This window comes from Lepisosteus oculatus, chromosome 25, assembly GCF_040954835.1.
Source record: "Lepisosteus oculatus isolate fLepOcu1 chromosome 25, fLepOcu1.hap2, whole genome shotgun sequence".
NCBI lineage: Eukaryota > Metazoa > Chordata > Actinopteri > Semionotiformes > Lepisosteidae > Lepisosteus > Lepisosteus oculatus.
The window spans coordinates 8719190-8739259 of record NC_090720.1 but is presented as its reverse complement, the minus strand read 5'-3'; the positions used below and the strand labels follow the sequence as shown (position 1 = coordinate 8739259).

At 39.4% G+C, this 20070-nt stretch overlaps 1 protein-coding gene across 3 annotated transcripts in view; it reads left to right on the top strand.

Annotated features, from left to right (window-relative positions):
- LOC102696094 (rho guanine nucleotide exchange factor 10-like protein) overlaps positions 1-20070 on the top strand; it is a 139643-nt gene that overhangs the window by 82015 nt on the left and 37558 nt on the right. For all 3 annotated transcript variants that reach the window (XM_015337206.2, XM_069183649.1, XM_069183648.1), the window contains one exon: positions 7494-7615. In XM_015337206.2, coding sequence (XP_015192692.2) covers positions 7494-7615 — 122 coding nt within the window. The remainder of the gene's footprint in view (positions 1-7493; positions 7616-20070) is intronic.

The following is a 20070-nucleotide window of genomic DNA, read 5'->3' as shown; positions in this document are numbered from 1 at the left end:
TTAAATTGCTATTTTATAGCCTGCACACCTTGTACTCCTGAATACACAGCAACCTATAGGTCTAGTGGCACATGGAATCCATTAAGAGAATTTGAAAGACAATGTCTTAAAATACATCTCTAGGGACACCTACAAAGATGGGCTACACAAGTCCATCAGGGGGTATTCGGAATTACACCAGCCAGGTTTCTGCCTGCTGTTTTAATTCTATTAGCTCCAGCCTGGAACAGACGTTGTGTTTGAAGTCACCTTTAATCAGGACTAAACTGCTGATAATACTGTAGGTGAGAATAGTAATAATGGGCAAGAATAATCCTGTTGATTACGTGACACAATTCGTGACTCAATAACAACACAAATGAATAAAAGAAAATCCAATCTTCTGCTTTTCATACAATATACTGTATGTGATGTTTTTTGTTATGGCATACTGCAGCATGTGTGCGCTATGCAGGAATGTGTTAAGAAACATTTGTGTCAATACAGCTTTGTGGAACAGAAGGACCTGAATTTGTGGCAGTTAATCAAAGCTATTGGTCCTGCTCGCTTGTTATTACACCCTGATCTCCTACAGATCAGAGACAACTTCAAATACCAGGTCCATCTCTTTGGAGATAGAGGTGGTTTGAATAAAGCATGCAGGAGTCTGGCAGGTGTACCACATGCACTCAACCTCACAATTGATCTCAGCAGGGTATTCCCAGATAGGTTCCTAATCCTCTTCATTGTTTCAGTTTCAATTAACTAAGACAGCATTTGCAGTATTGAAGGTAAAATCTCCCATTGTGTCTTTAGATCACACCCCTTGGGGCCTGGATCAGTATAGAGAAATATGGTGGATTGATTTTTAGTTTGTGGTTTTGTATCCTTCCGCTTAGTTGGGTGAGGTGTATTAACCCTACATAATTTACTAAATCGATAGCATAGAGAGCAGCATGAGCTGTGACACAGAGATTGTATAGTTGAGACAACAACAAACACCAAACAGTTTGTGTGCAAATCTATCCATGGCTGATAGCATGTGTTAAGGAGAGGGGCCTGACTTGGATGATTGGATGTGTCTAACATCTCTTTTTTTTTTACTGTCTTCCAAATGTGGCGCCATCCCAAAAAAGTGTCTCTCAAAATAAATGTCAAGCTAGTATTTCATTGCAAAAGAATTGTATCCGATATTTCCTCTACCTGTATGGAAGGTTAGACAATGCTGCCTAATGTTGTGTATAAACAAAGTCTCTGTTTTATAATTACACACCTCAGAGGCACAGGACAGATTTAAGTAACCTGGATAAATTAATTCAGTTATCTATGCACTGTAGTTTAAAGAAATAAATGCATACAGAGATACATTAGTACTTTTGTTCTACATTCAGTGCTCAAGTCATGCCCAAAGGAACATCATTCTGTGGCTGAGTTCTGAAATGAAAATGTGGTTGTAGCAGAGATTGCACTTAAGAATCATACAGATTGCTATCAGAGGAAATAAGCCAGAACAGTGTGACATTATAAACATGTTCAGGAATACAAAAGACGGTAAGAGAGAACAGAGAAATAAAATGAGGACTTGATGTCTTTTTAGTTGTGCCATATGCTGTTGTGTGGTGTTTATAAAACATAAATTCAGACACACATTATCAGCTGTTTTGTCCATTGAAGCTTTACTGTTGAGCACAGCAAAGTCCTAACAGACTAATACGATTTAGCATTCTATAAAGAAGTTCTCTGTTGTGAATTGTTTTAAATAAAAGCTAAGATAGTAAAAAGTAAGAAAGAGTTGCCTTCATTCTCATTTCAAATATTTATATGTAATGGGGAGAAAACTGAACTTGAGAAAAGTGAAACAATGTAACATTTAAAAGGGATTTGGGAAACGTCTTAAAAAAATAAAGATATTCTTATTATTAATAATAATAGCAACAAAAATAATAATTTAACTTACACTTACATGTCACTTTTCTGGATGCTTCACAGCTTACAGTTTTGACTCCCCTCCACCACCACCAGTGTGCAGCCCCACCTGGATGATGCGACGGCAGCCATAGTGCGCCAGAACGCTCACCACACATCAGCTCTCAGTGGCGATGAGAGCAGAGTGATGAAGCCAAATCATAGATGAGGATTGTTAGGAAGTCATGACTGGTAAAAACCAGAGGGAAATTTGGCCTGGACACCAGGGTAACACCCTTACTTTTTTCAAGAAACACACTGGGATTTTAAATGACCACAGAGAGAGAGGACCTCAGTTTTGCATCTCATTTGAAGGTCGGCGCCTTTGTACAGTATAGTGTTTCCATCACTATACTGGGACGTTAAGAGCTGTGGGTTGCCAGTTGTGAGTTGCTGGGTGATATTAAATTAATTTAATCACTATTAAAAATATTTCATGTACTAGCTGCTGTTTCAAAAGATAAAACCTGGATTACCTACTTTGCATTACTTAGTAAGATATTTTGGCCTCGTAAGTAAAGATGACAATATGTATTTTCTGTTTGGGATCTGTGTAATCAAACAAGAATTTAGGGCAGCCTATCATAGCGTGAAGGAGGATGTCATCAGGCTTAGTTCTACAAGGACGACTTAGCCAGGATCCTCTGCTGCACTTTGACAAACATTTACATGCAGATTGGAAAGTGGAGCGGTCAGCCTTGCTTAATAACTAAGGCATCTTGTGGAAGCTTTTTTCACATAAGCTGTACCACATTATTGTGTCCTTGCTCGGTGCTCAGTGTTCCTGCTCAGGTCTCATTCTCAGTGGTGCACGCTCCTGTCTGCACTTTTGCAAATGTGCACCGTGAGCAAAGTTGTCCTTGGAGGTATGAGTTAAGGCAAGAAGATATACAGTAGGTGAGACAAAAGTATTAGTTGCTGTGCAGGACGTTCACATTAAAGCAAAGGGTCTTTTAGAAAACCTACAGAACACCTTTGTCTCAGGCCAAAAGAGAGCTTTCCTTCTCATCTGACATGGCTTCTAGCAAAATTCCCTTTTATATTGGCATAATAATACCACTAATATTAATTCCTTACAGTTATATAGTGCTTTTCTGGGCAATTCACTCAAAGCACTTTACAGGCAATGGGGCCTCCTCTCTAGCCCCACCTGGATGATACATGACAGCAAAGCTACTGTATAAAGAAGACTCTCCCATATGAGTTAGACCAGTGCGTTTTCAAAGCACAAACCACCAAAACCAAACCCTTTATGGTGGACCTCAATAGACCTACCAGTTACTGGTGTTTCCACTTTGACAGCATTCCACACTATAAAGTGTACAGTAATTGCAAGTTCTAGTGGTCTCTACTAGACTACGTTGGAAGAGATTCCCATGTATTGAGGTCTTAATAGACTATAATAATATTCCAAAATATCATCCAAAAGATCTCAACGCATTCTGCTGCAGGAGGAGACCAACTTAATCTGCTACAGAATTGCAACATCTGCAGGGGTGATGAGTGGGAGTGATTGTGCGCCAGCTGTCCCACTACAGTGTAGATCAGCAGAGGAAGTAAGATATTTTTCACCTAAACTAAGGTGCAACTTTAGGAAGGCCAGATAATACAAAGCCAAAGTCGAATTTAGCTAGGACATTGATGTAAATACCCCTGTCTTTTTCAAAATAAGTGCAATGGCACCTTTAGTAACCTGGTCATTATATTGGGAATTCTAATCTAGAAGGAAGAGCATCGCTTACTGGTTCACCTAAACCACTTACAGGCACACCCTGTTTTTATTCTTTGAATCCTGTGACGCAAGTACTGTCCAGGCCCAGCCTTGCTCAGGTTCTGAGATCTGACAAACTCAGGCTACCCTCTGGAAACATGAGTGCTTAAAAGGAACTTAATAAGTGACTTAATAAGCGACTTCACTTATTATGAGAGCACAATAAGGGACTTGTTTAGATGTGAAGTACTTTTCTGAAACGATGCTATCATGGAATGCCACCCATTATCAGAAATACCGCTGAAGACAAAATCGGCTTGTGAAAAAGAAATAAAACGACCGGTTATCTCTCAAACATAATTTGCGGATTTAAAATTGACTAATGTGCGAGAGTGGAAAGGATCCAATTTTGCGCTGGAGCCAAACGCTTTGGAAGCGGGTTGGGTCGGCATTTCCTAAACCGGGCAGATATTTCTTGGGCCACGTTCACCAGGCGATTCGAATGTACCCTGAATTCAGACAGAGAAGCCGTGTAACGGGACTGCAACCACAACAGGCCTGAAACCTGTAAAAAAAAAACCTTAATTAAATTGCTCTAACTAATCAAATAATTAAGCGGAATTTGGGAAATGAGCAATGGGGTGAAAAGAATACCAGACGAGCCTGCGGCTGTTGAGCAGTTCGATGGTGACGCTGTAATCGAATCCCTTACACTGCTCGTGAGTCCTAGCTGAGCACGTCTCCCATAATTAAGGGCTGCAGGCTTAGAGGGTGTCAGCAGTTTTGCAAAGGCAAGAGGTTCAGAGAGCCTTATCAGCATATGAGTCTTTTTTTATGTTTCTGCACTAATAACAACAAAAAAATTGTGAACGCTTCATCAGACTTGTCTGCAGGGTTTTTGTTTTTAAGAAAACTAACAAAAAAAAAACCTAAGTGCTGTCAGGCCCATACCAAGCTGAACCCAAGAAACCACTTGATAGATATATATATATTAGTTTTCTTGTTTTTGTGAAGAGTTTCAGTGTATTATTCCAGTCTCAGTATGCTGCCTAACAATATAAGAGCTTTAGGATGGGAAAATTATGTATATTGCTGCTGAGGTCTCATAATAAGAAATGAAATAGGTATGGGAATGTTTTAAATGTATTTTACTTATAGAGCATTATATATAGCCAAACACACTATGTAGAGTATTTAATTCACAGAATGAAAAGAATAATTCATAAGTGTTAATAATGAATGGGTTTTGCAGTTTTAAGGCAGTTTATTAAAAAACATAAAAAACCCTGACAATATTAATATACAGTACAATACATTAAATGAAGAAGTGTTAGCTTGAAAATAGTTATAGGTATTTGTTCAGCATGAACCAAAATTACTGCTGATAGTGACAATTGCAGTGCACGAGAAATAAAAGTATCTAATTTTTCCTGAGGCAGTGCACCATTATGTCATTGTTGCACCAACGTAAACTGGTTTGTTATCCGAAGTGTTTTCTGCCAGGCACAGGTAGCTAAGCTACTGAATAAAACTGGCGCTATGAATTCTTCCGTCCATCTGTTTTCTGACCACTTCATCCAGTCCAGGATCGCGGGGCTGCCAGTGCCCATCCTGGCAAGCAAGAGGCACAAGGCAGGATTCACCCTGGGTGGGAAACCAGTCGATTGCAGGACACTGACACACCAGGGCCCAACTCCACACAGACAGCACCTGGAATCGAACCTGGGGCCCTAGTGCTGTGAGACGGCAAATTAAACCAAAACTAGAGCATCGTGGGAAACCTCAGTTGACCATTGCTGCTCTACGGCATCACTGGACAGTAATGGAGATCCGTAAATCTGGATCCTTACTCCTCATTAGGACTTGACTGCATTTCAACATCCCCTCTGAAGAATCAAACACCAAAGAATCAAACATCAATCCATTTGTCTGCTCACAGTGGAAACCATGGACTTTAAAGGCATTACCAGTGCCCCCAACAGTATTCCTTGCCATGTGGAAGTACAAGAAAACAATTATACCAAAAAGTAACAACTTGCGCAGGCTTTTACTTCCCTAATGAAAGCTGCTCTAAATTCATCTTTGCGATGACACAGAATGTCTGGCAAAACTGTGATGTTTGAAAAGAGCTAAAGTATTTCTGAATTAGTGGTATACTTGAGCTTACCATTATTCACCTTGTGTTTTATCTCTGATAAGTGCAGTATGTAAGTGCCAAACAGCAGTGGCAGACTAGCAGTAAAACAAGTGGGATAAACCTGATATCTAAATTGGAGTTTGAAAGCTTTAGAAAAATGAAGGAATGCAGACATTCAATTATATTTTGAGGTGTGAGGTTATTGGGAATGCAGATTGTCTTTGATTTGCAAGCCCTGGATATACTTTATCAGTGATGCATTAAAGTGAGAGAAAAGTGTTTTTCTTTAGACTGTTCAATGCATTTAAAGTGCATGTTATCATTAAGTGCTTTTTGACAAAGGTACGGTACCATCTCTAACATGACATTCTTCATCAGTGTTCTCTGCGCATTAAATAAAAACTATCTGGAATATTAGAGATGGGCAGCAGATTAATCACCCATCAGTCTTTCTCCCACCTTCAATTCCCTCACTCACAGCAAAACCTCAGTGGAAGTGAACGGCACCTGTATCTTGACAAAAAAAGCTTACTTATTCTAAATGAAAAGGCTCTTTTAGTTTTTTTTTTGTGCAAAAGATTCAACAGTAATGTTTTCATTCTACTGGACATTAATGTAGGCACAACACTGGATGTTATCTTTAAACAAGGTATCTGAGCAGAAAAGTGCCTTATAGTGGGTCATGTATAGTAATTGCAGAGCTGAAGGAACTAACTGTATTTGTGTTGCAAATGAATCCTCTGTTTTTGTTGCTTCATGGGGCAAAATTGAAAAGCTGCTAACAGTTACATTTAGGTTAATTTCTGTGGCCTGCTGGCTGGATGTCTTTCATACTTGGCTGAGCCCTGCTGTTCTGAGATTCTAGTTTCCTGGGCCAGACTGCTTCAGCATTTTCCTGTATATCCCCATAATTTCAGTTCCTCCCCCATCTACTCAAATCCCCTAGGAATTTGCTTGTACCAGGGTGTTAAATATATATAATATGTAATCTTATTTTGTAACCTTAATTTTGTGATTTCTAACCCCCCCAGTGAGCTCGTAGAAAAGACATTTCAATGCCAACAACGACTGCTGCACGCTGTATTGTTGTGCATTTTATAAATTAACTTTGATTGATTGATTGATAGAAATATGACCCTGCATGTTCACCTTTAAGATGATGCTAAAGTTGTTTAGAGTTGCCACCCACAAAGTGTTTTATTCTTATGGAGGTGGTTGACATGAGATGCGCCCAATAGCTTCTAGCCTGTGATGCTGATTTCCAAATTTCCTGACAGTCAATCCTTTGTACCAACTAACACAAGGACTTTGTAACTTTGTGCAAGGAGTAGGACAGCAATTTGTATTACAAATGAACTTGTCTTTAACGTACTGAGGAGGAGTTATGATATTGAGAATGACACCTACAGTATATTTATTCATGTTTGGACCAAAAAGGATTATACATGAAAAAAGAATTATATATACTGTATAGTGTGTGGTTTTCCACAGCATGCCCTTGAGGGTGGATATATTCTATCACATGTGGTGAGGTGGTCCATAAGATAATATTTTCAAGCTGAAAACAAGGAATAAACATCACTACAAATACAGCAGCAAAGTAAACTGATTGATTCACAGCTGGATTCGAATGCCAGTACTACTGAACATGGCTGAGAAGTGTACAGGGCAGGAAATTTCAATCTCACTGCTTCTCTCCAGGGGAAGAAAACATGCCAGGCTGGTTCTGTGCAGAGGATGATGGGAAGACCAAGGCCCGATTTTGGTGTCCGCTGCTTGCCTGTCGTGTGCCGGTTTTCCCCTCGAAAGCTCAGGAAATGAAGGTAAGAAAAGTCATTCCTATCCTGCCTCGCTTTATGTAATGTTTTTGAGATTCAATTGGAAATTCACAAATCTGTTTCCTTAGTGTGATAAGTACCATTGTTGTCTAAGAATGAAGAATGAAGTCAGTGTCAAGGAGTGTTAACACTACATGGTATGAACAATAACCTGTCCAAATAGACCTATATTCTGATAAAATGGGTATGTTGCTAGCTACACAGTGGTGCAGTGGTTAGGGTTATCTAGGTACTATCTGTGTGGAGTTTGTATGTTCTCCCTGTGTTTGCGTGGGTTTCACAGTCCCATATTGCTCCTGGTGTGAGTTTGTGTCTCTGTTTGTTTCTGCAAAGGACTGTGTACCCTGCCTTGCACCCGTTGCTTGCTGGGATAGGCTCCGGCTCTCCCTTGACCCTGAATTGAAAGAAGCATTTAAATATGGATGGATAGATGGATAGATGTCATTTTGCTTTTGATTCCAGCTGCTCCTTAAAAGAAACAGCAGAAAATAATCAAATAATTCCTAAAATAATCAAAGGTTTTTGATGCTGCCCTGAAAAATTGTACCAATACGTGTCACTGTGTGAAGTGTACACCAGTGCCCTCCAGCTGGAACTCACAATTGTTTTTGATGTCAGAAACATGTTTTATCTCACCAGGCTCTCTGCAACATTTTGCAAACTAGCTGAACCTAACTGTGCTGTATGCATGCTCCAGATTGGCTGAATTTAAGCAAATATGGCTGAAACCACAGGCCATCACAGATCAGCCGTCACTACCAAGCTCAGCATAAACTTGAACACCACTGACAGAGCAAGTGATGCTTTTATTTAAGTGTACATATGAAGGCTGATGTCTGCTAGCTATGATAAGAAGTGTTTAAAAAAGTTACCAAACTTATTTTGAAAGGGAACTCAAACTATAGTGACCACAACAGAGATATACAGCATATCAACAGCAGCAAAATGCTCTACACACAGAATTCCATTACAAGGAGACATGGAGCCTGTGTGCTGGTGAAGACAGTACCTAATGGAAACAGTCAATGGAGCTATTTAAGATGGGCTGCCATTTAAGGATCACAACAGGGAGATTAGGTGTGAGACAGTCTGAAAGGTTTTTTGTGTCAAGTTAAGAGGAATAAAATCAATGCTACGTCTGGAAACTGATATAATGAAAATGCTTTTCCTGGGGTAATTTGGTTTACAAACACTCAGCTGTTATTATATGTATCTGAATACCAAATTACAGTAACCTCAAGTGATGAGCACTATAAAGTGATTATGCTATTACCTTAATGACTGAAAGACATCATAGCACAAATCAATGTTTCCACATTGGGTTAATTTATGCAGTCCAATAGATCAAAAAATGCTCCATTGCTGCCCATAGTTTTATGTCAAGGCTTGGGGTACAATGGTGGTTTTCCTGTGTTGTGTTGTCTGTATACAACAAAAGGCTAGCTCCTGAGTGTATTTCCTTTGTTTCATTTGTCAAACTTAATACCAACAGCCCCCTATCTGCTGAAAAAGGTCTATTGGACCTGGTCTGTTGGAGGCTGGGCTGGGCCATGCAGAGAGTCACATGTCTCTATCACTAGAGAGGTCATTGAAAAACTACCAACACAATTACAGACTTCAATCAATCAATCGATCAAGGTTTATTCATTAAAGCACGGATAGTACAGCATACAACGGTGTTGTCTGCAATGAAATGCTTTGTCTGCGAGCTCGTTAAGTGGGATGGAAGAGTAGAAGGACAGGAATTTATAGGGATTAGATTAACATTAGGATACAATAAATTACACAATTGCAATTTGCAATACAATTTACAGATTGTGCGAAAGTAACACAAGGATAGGAGGTATTTAACTCTGATCTGCAGCTGCTGGCAGACACAGTCCCTTACTGCCACACCTTGTACAACTGCTGTAGAAATCCGAGCTACTGTGCTTCCACGCTCCCCAGAATCCCTTTCTTTGTACTTGGGAGAAACCACTCGGCAAATGAGTTGTTCTAAGAATTAGATTAAAAAGTGACGCAGCTAGAGGCAACTGAATGAAAACCGCAAAACCAAAGAAAGGAAGTTTTAAATGAGCATAGAATGAATAACATCCCCATTTTACCCAAGGGTCTTTACCTGCTATTCTGCATGCTAGGTTCTGGAATGACAGTAGCTGGTGGGTGCACTTGTTATCCTTTATAGATAAAGATTATCGGAGTCCTCAGATCAGTGCAATTGTACCAGCCCCCACCCCCAAACCCCTTAAGGCTCAGTTTGTCAGCTTCTGATGGGATTTTCTGGACTCAGACTCAAAGAAGAAATTCTGGTTGTTTTTTTTTAGTGGGAAAAATAAACTGCAGGGAGCCCTTGGAAGATAAACAGATATTTAACCAGAATGATTCAAATCGTTCTTCACATTGGTGCTGGATCACAGCGTGGATCACAAAGAATGCGGAATGATTCACGCTTTGAAAAACAAAGTGTTGAAGCTCCTCTCGCCACCTCCCCCCCGAGACAAGGAGTGTTTTACTTTCTGAGTGGAGCTAAAACTACACCTATAACCTAGGGGCATATACTATTCAAATATCAGCATTGAAAATATCAGTTTGTGCTGTTTTTCATATTAATTTCACCCTGTAAATACACAAGTAACACGACCACGAATCACAAGGGCTACGAGATTAGGTCATGTTCTTCATATGGATGCATGAAATGATCATTTTCAGGTGATTTCAATTATTAACCCCTGAAGGTGATAAAGCCAGTTAAATACCAGAGCTGAGCCCATATAAGGGAGAACTGGTAATGGCTCTCGCTAAGGGGGGCGGGCTGAGATTTGTGATCTAGGGTTTGTAGGTTCAGACCCTGGTTATGGCATTAAGCTGACCATGTGTTGGTGCACCATTGGCTCAGCACTGCCAGTAGCAGAGTGGGAATAAGGCAGCCTGGGCTCTTTTGGCTCCCTGGTGAGACCATGACTCCTGTGACTTCGAAGGCACTTGCAAGGAACCAGTGATGTCAGCAGGGAAGTGGTCAGCCTGCTGTAGGAGCATGTTCTACAGTGGCATGTGAAAAATGACAGGCTTGATCGATTCTTTTTCCTATCCCCCAGCCAATTCCAGTTTCTTGTGTCGACTTGCAGCTGTGAACCCCGAAGCTGTCTCGACTTACAGCTATGAACCCCGAAGCTGCACAGTGGACTGTAGATTCCCTGAACCTGTCCACTTTCAAGATGAACATATATTAACTCAGCGAGGCACCACAGCCCTTTCCAGAGGTTCAGGCTGCTGTACTGCCGAGGGCTGAGGGAGCCGTGCTAACTAAAAGAATCTGGATGGTATTAAGCTTATGCCATGCTTTTGGATAAGCTTTGGTGTCACAGGCTGTTTCCCAGTTCAGCTGTTCTATTTTCATTAATACACTCTATTAGTCTAAAAATCACTGCATTGTCCAAGGTCATTACTGTGCACTTTTTAATCAATAATGCATTTACAGGCTTCTGTCATCTCTGTAATATATTCTCTATATATATTGTATATAATGATTTAGCAGGAATATTTTTGTCAGTTAACTTTAGCCGATAAAACACATCAGAGATTAGGAAGCTCCCGAAGGCAAGAATGTAATACAGTATCAGAGGGTTTGGCTGTGTTAGTGATAGGATAACTGTTTTAGACATCGTTGTACAGCTTGTCTTTATTTTCTGACATTATCTCTTACTTCTGTAATGTGTCTCTGCTATAGAAGTGCTTCTGTTTTTTGGAAAAAGACAGGAGATGAACACTCTCGAGGAGGAAATGTTAAATATTTCTATTAGTGGTGTCACACACTGGAATGGGATGGAAGATCCGCTTATTGGAGAGATTTTGGATTCCATAATTCTGCTATGACCATTTTTTGGCAATATTGGTAGAATAGGATATCATATGACAAACTGATAGATAAAGACCTTCTAGTCTAGACTATTAGCTGTCTGATTGTAATCCATATTGTAACCCATGCATTGAATGAATATAATCAAATTATATTCAGTCATTTGAATGATGCATTTAGTTTGTACCTGTGTATCACACTTAGTGTGTGTTACTGTATGTGGTTACCGTAGTACTAACTGGATGATCAGAGATATTCAGCATACTCTATGCATTGAGCATGACTGTCTGGAAAAATTTGTCACTTCCCCATTTTGCAGAATTCTTCTTGAACAAAACAAATAGGGGTTTCTCTGAGACATCTTAACCTCTGTCTGTAGTCTGGGTACCAAATATGTGATCATAACGTCAATACCATGATAACCTAAAGCATTATGTGGTCCATTTTCAGGCTTGTTTCAATATTCCATCAGCTATACAGTATGTGATGTTCCTAACATATCTTGATTCACAGTTTAATGACTTAAATCTCTTAAACAGCTGTCTCTGTGATTTGGAAGTCACTCTGAAGACACACATATCCTCTTCATGTTATTTTTTGTGAGGCAGATGCTGCTGCCTGGATTAAAAGCTTCACATAGAAATTTTCCATGCTGTTGGTGGGGGGCTGCTTTCCCTTTTTGCCCTCCAACAGTATTCAGCAGGGAGCTAAAGTGCTTGTGTCCATTTGAAAATCTTGTGGTATTCCTCCTGCCATATTTCTGCATGTTTATTTAGACTTTATTAATTGTTAACACCATAATGCCCCCCTTCTATCTCTGAGGTCTTTAATAATTAATTTAGATGGTATAGATGTAGATATATGTAAATTCTGAAAGCCCTGGATGTTTATTCTTTCCATCTCTGAGTGCGAGCTGCATTTTGGTGATTGTCAAGGAGCATCAGTGTAAAAATGATTTACTGAACAAACAGACACAGCCTGGAGAACCAAATGGGGTGAGAGAACAAGCACTGGAAATGAAAATCAACGATGTTGGGAATGTGTCGATCTGATCTAACTTACTACTCATCAGGATCAATCTGTCAGGCTAGTCTAAGCTCTCAGCTTGTCCAGAACAAAAGGACAGATTGACCGTTTGTCTGCTGCTGTCTCCATGATTTGATCTTACTGCAAGATCTGTGAATGGATTTGTGAATTTAGGGCAGGAGAAAATCTTGACTGAGAGTGAGTCAAGCATACAGACATAAAGACTCCATCTAATTTTCATCAGCTTGACAAACCCCATATTTAAGAAAACAATGTGTTAACAGAGGCATGCATTAAACCAGAACATACCAATCAATCAGTTGGCAATTACAAGCCCAGTAGTCAGTGGTATTAATTGAGCCTTCACAATCAACAATGGGCGCTACTGGGAATTATATTTGAAACTGAGAATAGGGACCTTTACTCAGAAGCTTGTGGGAGAATGGATCAGGCTACCCAGTCATGTGGTTGAAGCTTGTGGTTGAAGATTATGATCAGAAACAAGAGGCCTCTGTTGATCAGAAAGATGGTGTCATGTATCCCATTTGTGATTAGGGAGGTTTGTTTGAATTCAGATCTTGTTCTGATGAAGGCATAATTTGCACCCTGGGTTATATAAAGTAAGACATTGCAACATTCATAGAGGAGCATATATATTTTAGATTCTTTCATAATCACAACCATGAATTACACACCTCTTCTGTAGCCTTCTGAACATACACTCCCTTGGGAAGATGTCAAGTCAATTCAAACAGCAGGATGCTGGATAAATAGAGATTTAGAAAGACATGACAATATAAAATGTTAACGTGCCCAGCATATTATTTATGCCCTGTTGTAATATAAATATTTGAAAGAAACTTTGAGATTCTATTCATCTCGAAAAGCCCATTGTCTAGTAAATAAAAATGAAGAGAGACAACAATAACAGATAATATAAAATTATTGATCTCTGTTGAATAAGCTTCACTACTGAGAACAGATTGACTTCAATTTGACAGCTACCAACAATTGCATAAATAATAATTATAGTGTGTTTTTAAATGAACAGTGCGGTTTTACGCTAGAATTTCAATATTACCTGTTGTAAATTCTCTTTGACGCATTGCAGTCGTACTGTTAGGGGCATCAGTGAGATATTAGCCTACACTATTCCCTCCGTCTTTGCAGTCAAACTTTCTAATTAAGCCGAGAACTCTTTGCAAGGTGAGCTGAGGTGTTCTACGAGGAGGTGTCTCCCTGCAGAACAAGTCAGGCCCCAGCTGTGAGAGCTTTCTCCTGCAGTGCTGAGGATTACACAGCTGGCCGTCTTGAGATATGACCTGGATTTCAGGTGTCTTTGTGTCTAAGCTTGAAGTATCAGTTATTTTTGTGCAGTCAGGTTCGTCTGTGTGTCATCAAGGCCCATTAAAACATGTAAGAGGCCCACTAAAACCCCTGACTTAATGATTACTTTATACCTTCAATAGATTATCTTTTGGGGCTTTGATTTCTTTTATTTTTAGGATACCATAATCCTGTAGGATTTCCTATAATTTCCTCCATAGTTCTGTTTTTTTTCTGTAAACTTTACACAAATCACACTTCATGGCTGATGTTTGCTTTTGAATCTTAATTTCAGCATAAAAATATACTGTGTAGAGTATACAGACTTGTGCAGAATGAACTTAATTTTTACAATTGTAGAATTTTTACAGCACATCAGGTCCCACACTCAATCAGAACAAATTCCAGAAAAGAAGAAGCAGTCTGACAGTAATGGTGTAGGAGCATTTGCAAGCACTCCAAATTAACCTTTCCTCAAGCAATGTGCCATTGTAAAAACGGATTATCTCTCATTTAAATTGAATATATAAAGATTTTTCAGTCTTTGTGTGAAATTTCATATGTCGCATTAATATCTGCCACAGATGTATGCTTTTTCTGGTGAGGTTTACAGTTGTCATTGTCATTCAGTAATAAAGGATATTCTCATTCCAAGAAATCTACATATAAAAGAATACATAAATGTAAATATGAATACATATTTACATTTTTTCATATGTATTGATTATGTATTATTGTGTATGTAAACTCTGCATGAAGTGGTGAAGGGGGATCTATTTTGTGTATATTTCTTGTTATATAACATTTTTTGTATATTATGTAAATGATAATATTGGAAAATATTAAATGGTAATGAAAAACAAAGATAAAAATTAAGATACTAGAGGATGGCTAGCAGTAGCTCTTATATAAACTAAGAAAACATCACATACTGTAAACTATCAAGAAGTAAGTCTTACTGTTGTTAATATTTTTTCAGAAGTTGATATGTATTATTTCTATAGATGCATAAATACAACAACCCAGTTATACTAATTTTTTCATCCATTCATCATACAAAAGTTAGGTTTCAGTGCAAAACACCAATTATATCTATATTATATTCTGTACAGTTGTGAGAAAAAGTTTGTGAACCCTTTGGAATTATCTGGATTTCTGCATGAATGGCTCCTAAAATGTGATCTGATCTTAATCGATACATCGTGATAAAGACAGTCTTATTTAACAAACAACACACACAGCATTTTACATTGTCATATCTTTATTGAACAAATGGTTTAAACAATCAAGGTTATTGATGGAAAAAGTATGTAATCCCTTAGATTTAGTAACTAATGGAACCTCCTTTATTAGCAATAACCTCAACCAAACGCTTTGTATTATCTTAAAACAAGATATAATAAAATAGGTTTAAGATGCATTTATAGGATGCATAAACTCGTTTTTATTATTATTTTATTTTGTATTATAATTGTATTCATGCTTCAGGGACCCCTTTCAACAGTTGTTTATACAGCGTCTCATGACAATTGAGGCTTTTTTAAATAGTACTCCATTTTCAGTTCCCTGAATCCCTTAACCTTTCCGAACATAATCGAGCATTCTATAACATTAATTTAGGATTGCTTTTTAACTAAATAAAATGAGCCTTTTATGTTTTAAGCATCGTCTCATTCATAATGGCTGCAATGCCTATCTAGCTGTGTCCACTGCATCACACTAGGGGGCACTGTATCCTTTGCTTTCAGATGGCAAAGCTGTCAGAGCAGCGAAGCCACAGCCTGATTATGTGGTCATCTGCAGATATATGCTAATTACAGGGAACCATGGTCATTGTGTACTGGGGTTAGTAGAATGGAGAGAATCTTCAGTAAGGAGATGAAGATTAACAAGACATAGCTGATGTAGCCTGTGATTTCTGATTGTAAAACTCCCTACGTTAGGGTGCTTTAGATTTGGAAGACCCTGGAAGAGCAGTGCTATATCTCTTAAATGTTTGGGCAGCTCATCCAGTTGGAATGGAAAAGCATCATACAACAGAGGGTTATCTGATGAAAGCACCAGCATACAGTATGTGTCATCCTGTTAGCTTGTGCTATGTCTGGGACGTGCTTATCTTGAAGCTTGGCTGTATAATGTCTGGAACTCGGCATGCTGCATGTAGGCGCCTGAACTACACTGGATCCTTTCTGATACCTTTAAAGTGCAAATTACTGGGGGGCAGGGTGTTGGACACACAGTTTGAGAACACCACCTCACAGTAATTAAAAAACAAACTGACTACTTGTGTTCTTTTACTCTCTCTTCTCCTATTGATATCATTAGCCAGTTGCTTTACTTTGTTGGCTTTTCATAGTGTTTCTCATGCTTATTATACTGAATGCCTTCTGTCAGCCTTTTCTGTAATCTGTCAGGCTTTTCAGTCTCTCTATTTCTGCTGAAGCAACTTTGAGATGACAACTTAAATTTACCAAAACATCACATTTGCAAAGGCACAATTAAGACTGCCTGTGAGTTGCACTATCAGTAAAAAGCATATCTTTGTCTGAGCCTTGACCTTTGCCTTAACAAAATATGGCACAGTCCACAGCAGAACACATGTACTGTACTTATCAGGCCAGAGCACATCCATGTTTCTGTAGCAGTAAGTAAATTAAGTGATTGAGCCTCCTCTATCTGTATGGCACATTGGTTCTATAGTTCTATAGCTGGGTGGACTGGAGCAACCAGGGTACAGTACCTCACTCAAAGAACACTATCAGTACCTGCAGCAGTGACTCGAACCCACAACCTGTCAGTTATGAATCCAAAGACTCATCCCCTGCTCTGTGCTCTGTCCTTCCTACATATCGCAGGTAACAACATGTTTTTTCAGTGGCACGCAGCTTTAGAGTGCTGAAACTGGAAAGTGTTGTTTATCTTGAGAGAACAGCATTCAGGAGACAGAATTTAAACCTTAGAGCGTATCGATCAGGACAAAATGCATCACTTGTGCAGTATGAAAGTTGCTGAAAGTTTCCTCTTTTGAAATCCTTTTAGCGTGGGTGGTTGGTCATAGTCTGCAGTATTTTAAAACACCACTTTTCCAACACCAGATATGAGACACAAATGGAACTATTCTATAAGAGCAGCAAAAAAAAAAAGAATGTAGAGTAAGCGTGCATCTGGTCACAGGTTCTGTTGGTCTACTTCAGTCACCTAGAAACTGCCATCGACTTATGGTTTAGACACAGATTGTATTCTCATTCTTATTTCTGTCATCTGATCTAGAGAATGTAGCAGTTATTGCCAGGCACAGTGCAGTGGTCTGTATCAGAAGACCTATCCAGAGGTAGAGGGATATTTTCTTTATCCAGGATAGCTGGCTTCCTTCTGTCACTGTTGGATCTGGACAAGTGCCTCCCGGGCCTCCTACAAATTTGCTCCCCCAACACTCCTGGCCAGTGGCACATGTGTTGTTTTTACTTCATGCATCGACTACAGCAGCAGTGCCAAGATTCCACACAGTTAAGAGCTGCATTCACAAAACAGTCTGAAACTGCCTGTGAGATTATGTAGTGAACATCATGGCACAGATATACAGTATACAATATATCCATCCATTTTCTGACCATCTTTTTCCAGTACAGGGCCACAGGAGAGCAAATATACAGTACAGTATGTACAGTGACAAAAGGAAAATGAGTTATAGTACATCCATTCTAGAATCTAGTTCTTTCACACTAAAAAAACAAACCAGCCTTTGATTTAATGTTTGTCTCCAATGACAATAGTGGCTGATATTTGCTGAAGCTTTGTAGGGCTCAGATGTATATGTAAGCACACAACGACAGCTTTCTCTGAAATGCACAGTGCTGGTCCTAGACATGGGAGTGATGGTTGTGACCCTTGGATTTGGGTTGGGATTCTCACAAAACCATAAGTACAATAAATGTTCTCTTCACGCACAAGCCCACTATTCCATTGGAAACTAGTCGTTAATTAGAAATCTTTTCATTTGGAAAATCCTCCTGCATTTTTTTTTTCTGGCACTTTTATCCAGAGCAACTTACATTACATCTACTGTATAATACTGGGTAGTTTTACTTCAGCAGTTTAGGTGAAGTACTGTACCTTGCTCAAGGGTGGAACAGCAGTGTCTCACCTGGGATTTGAGCTGCCAATCTTCAGAACCGTGATCTGGTTAAGCAGTTGTGAATTGGAAAAACCTTTCCTAATCCATAGGCATTTATATGTCCTGTCAGTGGCCCCATGGCAGTTAACCTTCATTCAGTATGTTGCTAATATTGTTTCTGAAGTTTGAGTTTTAAAGCTTTCCTTTGAGTGTTGCTTGGGGGTGTTAACTTGAGCTGTTAAAGCTACAGAAAAAGTGAAGTGAAATGACCACACCATTTCAAGGAGCGACCATTACTCAGCCCTCACGTTGAAGTGTTTTCAGATAAAATAAAAGCCACTGATTTTGATTGGTGTTACGGTCCTGTTTCAATCGGCCCAGAGTTTTACACATCTCCCCTCTCCCATTATTGAATTCCCATTAACTAATCCACCCTGTGTTATGTCCTGCTAATCCTTGTGTGCCTCAGAATGCAAAGCATTACTTTATCTCTCCCTTTTTCACGGCTCCTTCTTCTCCTCAGAGCCTCCAGTATTTAACCCAACCAGAGACTGTACCACAATAAACACTTGTGCTTCTCATCAGCTGAAAAACTGAAACCTGCCTTTGAAGTAGAAATGTCTGAAGTGCCTGGAAGTTACAATCCAAAGTCTGTTACTTTACTACAGTAAGGCTAGTTGTTCTGAGATTTCAATTTCTTAACTTTTGGTAGTCCCATTTCTGAAAAGCAGAGACTGGTAAAAAAAATTAGCAATTATGTTTTAATGAACTGAGGCAGCTTTCTGTAAACTAAAATTAAGCTGTGGAGAACACAGTGCATCAGTACAGGCTAGTCTGATTGATGACTGAGCAAAGTGCCTCTTCCTGCAACACATGAGACTGTTTCACAGTGTGGGTCGACTCTGCAGGTCTGCCTTTCTGAACCCCAGAGGTGGTCCGCACCCTGGCATGCTATAGCAATGTGACTGAAGCCCTTTTGAGAAGAGCTTGGGGACACTTGAGTGTGATGTGAGGGTAAAAATACAAATCAGCTACTTATGGAACAGCACAGTGCATAGATCAGCAAGTCCTTCTGGTAAGGCTTTTTAAAAATCCACTTTCAGGCAAACACTCCATGCAATGTAGTGATATTGGTTTTATGTACTTACTGTTGTAATTACATTTTTTTTTTCCATAAATGAAGGATCCCTGTGTTTTTCCATTTGTGCACATTGATTTTAGAATGACCAATTGTTAATTAGACCTGTGACCTTGATATCTGGGAAAGACATGGACATGTATACAGACTCACAAACATGCCATGTCAGGATCATCACTCCACATCGCCCCCCCGCCCCCCAGTAGCACAAAACAGATGGGTTACTGCATGGACATCAGGTGAAGGACAGATGCAGCTCTCATTGACAATGGTGCAAAGTTCGAGGTGGCCAGCAAGCCACTGGGGTCAATGCTGTGCAGTAAACTAACAAAGCCCTGGCTAATTCAGCTAATTGTGCATGGCTGCCTTGGGACTCCCACTGGCACTCTATTAATGACATAACCCAGTTTCAGACCAGTGCTGTCTTGACCTTAAGGCTAAACTGATAAAGTCGTAGTTGAGGTTTTTATTGTTTGAGCCACTCAGGAGCCTCAGAGAAGAGATTCTTTGTACCTTATAAGGTACATCCAAGCATATATGCACTGTTATTTTGGTTTAGGCGAAGGGTTAGTGTTAGTGCTCAAATTTATTCAAATGTACTATGTCAATGTTGGTACATTGGAGTAGGTAGCACATTGTGATGCATTTTCTGAATGCCATTTAAGAACACGTTTTGAGCCTTTTTTTGGCTGCATTGTTTTTTGTACATCTAAGCATTTTCAAAGAGTCAAACTGGGGCTTTCCTGTGCCTGTCAATCTTGAAACAGTGGTCTGTCTGCATCCGGCTGTGTGTTAATGGTTGTAAGGCTACCTCGCCTAGTTAGCTTTGAGCTGACAGAAAGATTGATTCTGCCGCCAGTTCCTGCCACTTAATCCCAGTGTCTATGTATTATTATGCAGGTTTGTTTGATATTTTCTTTAAATTAAGTGACACTCCACCAAATTAATCAATAAAGTGACAGTCAGTCTGAGAGAGAGAA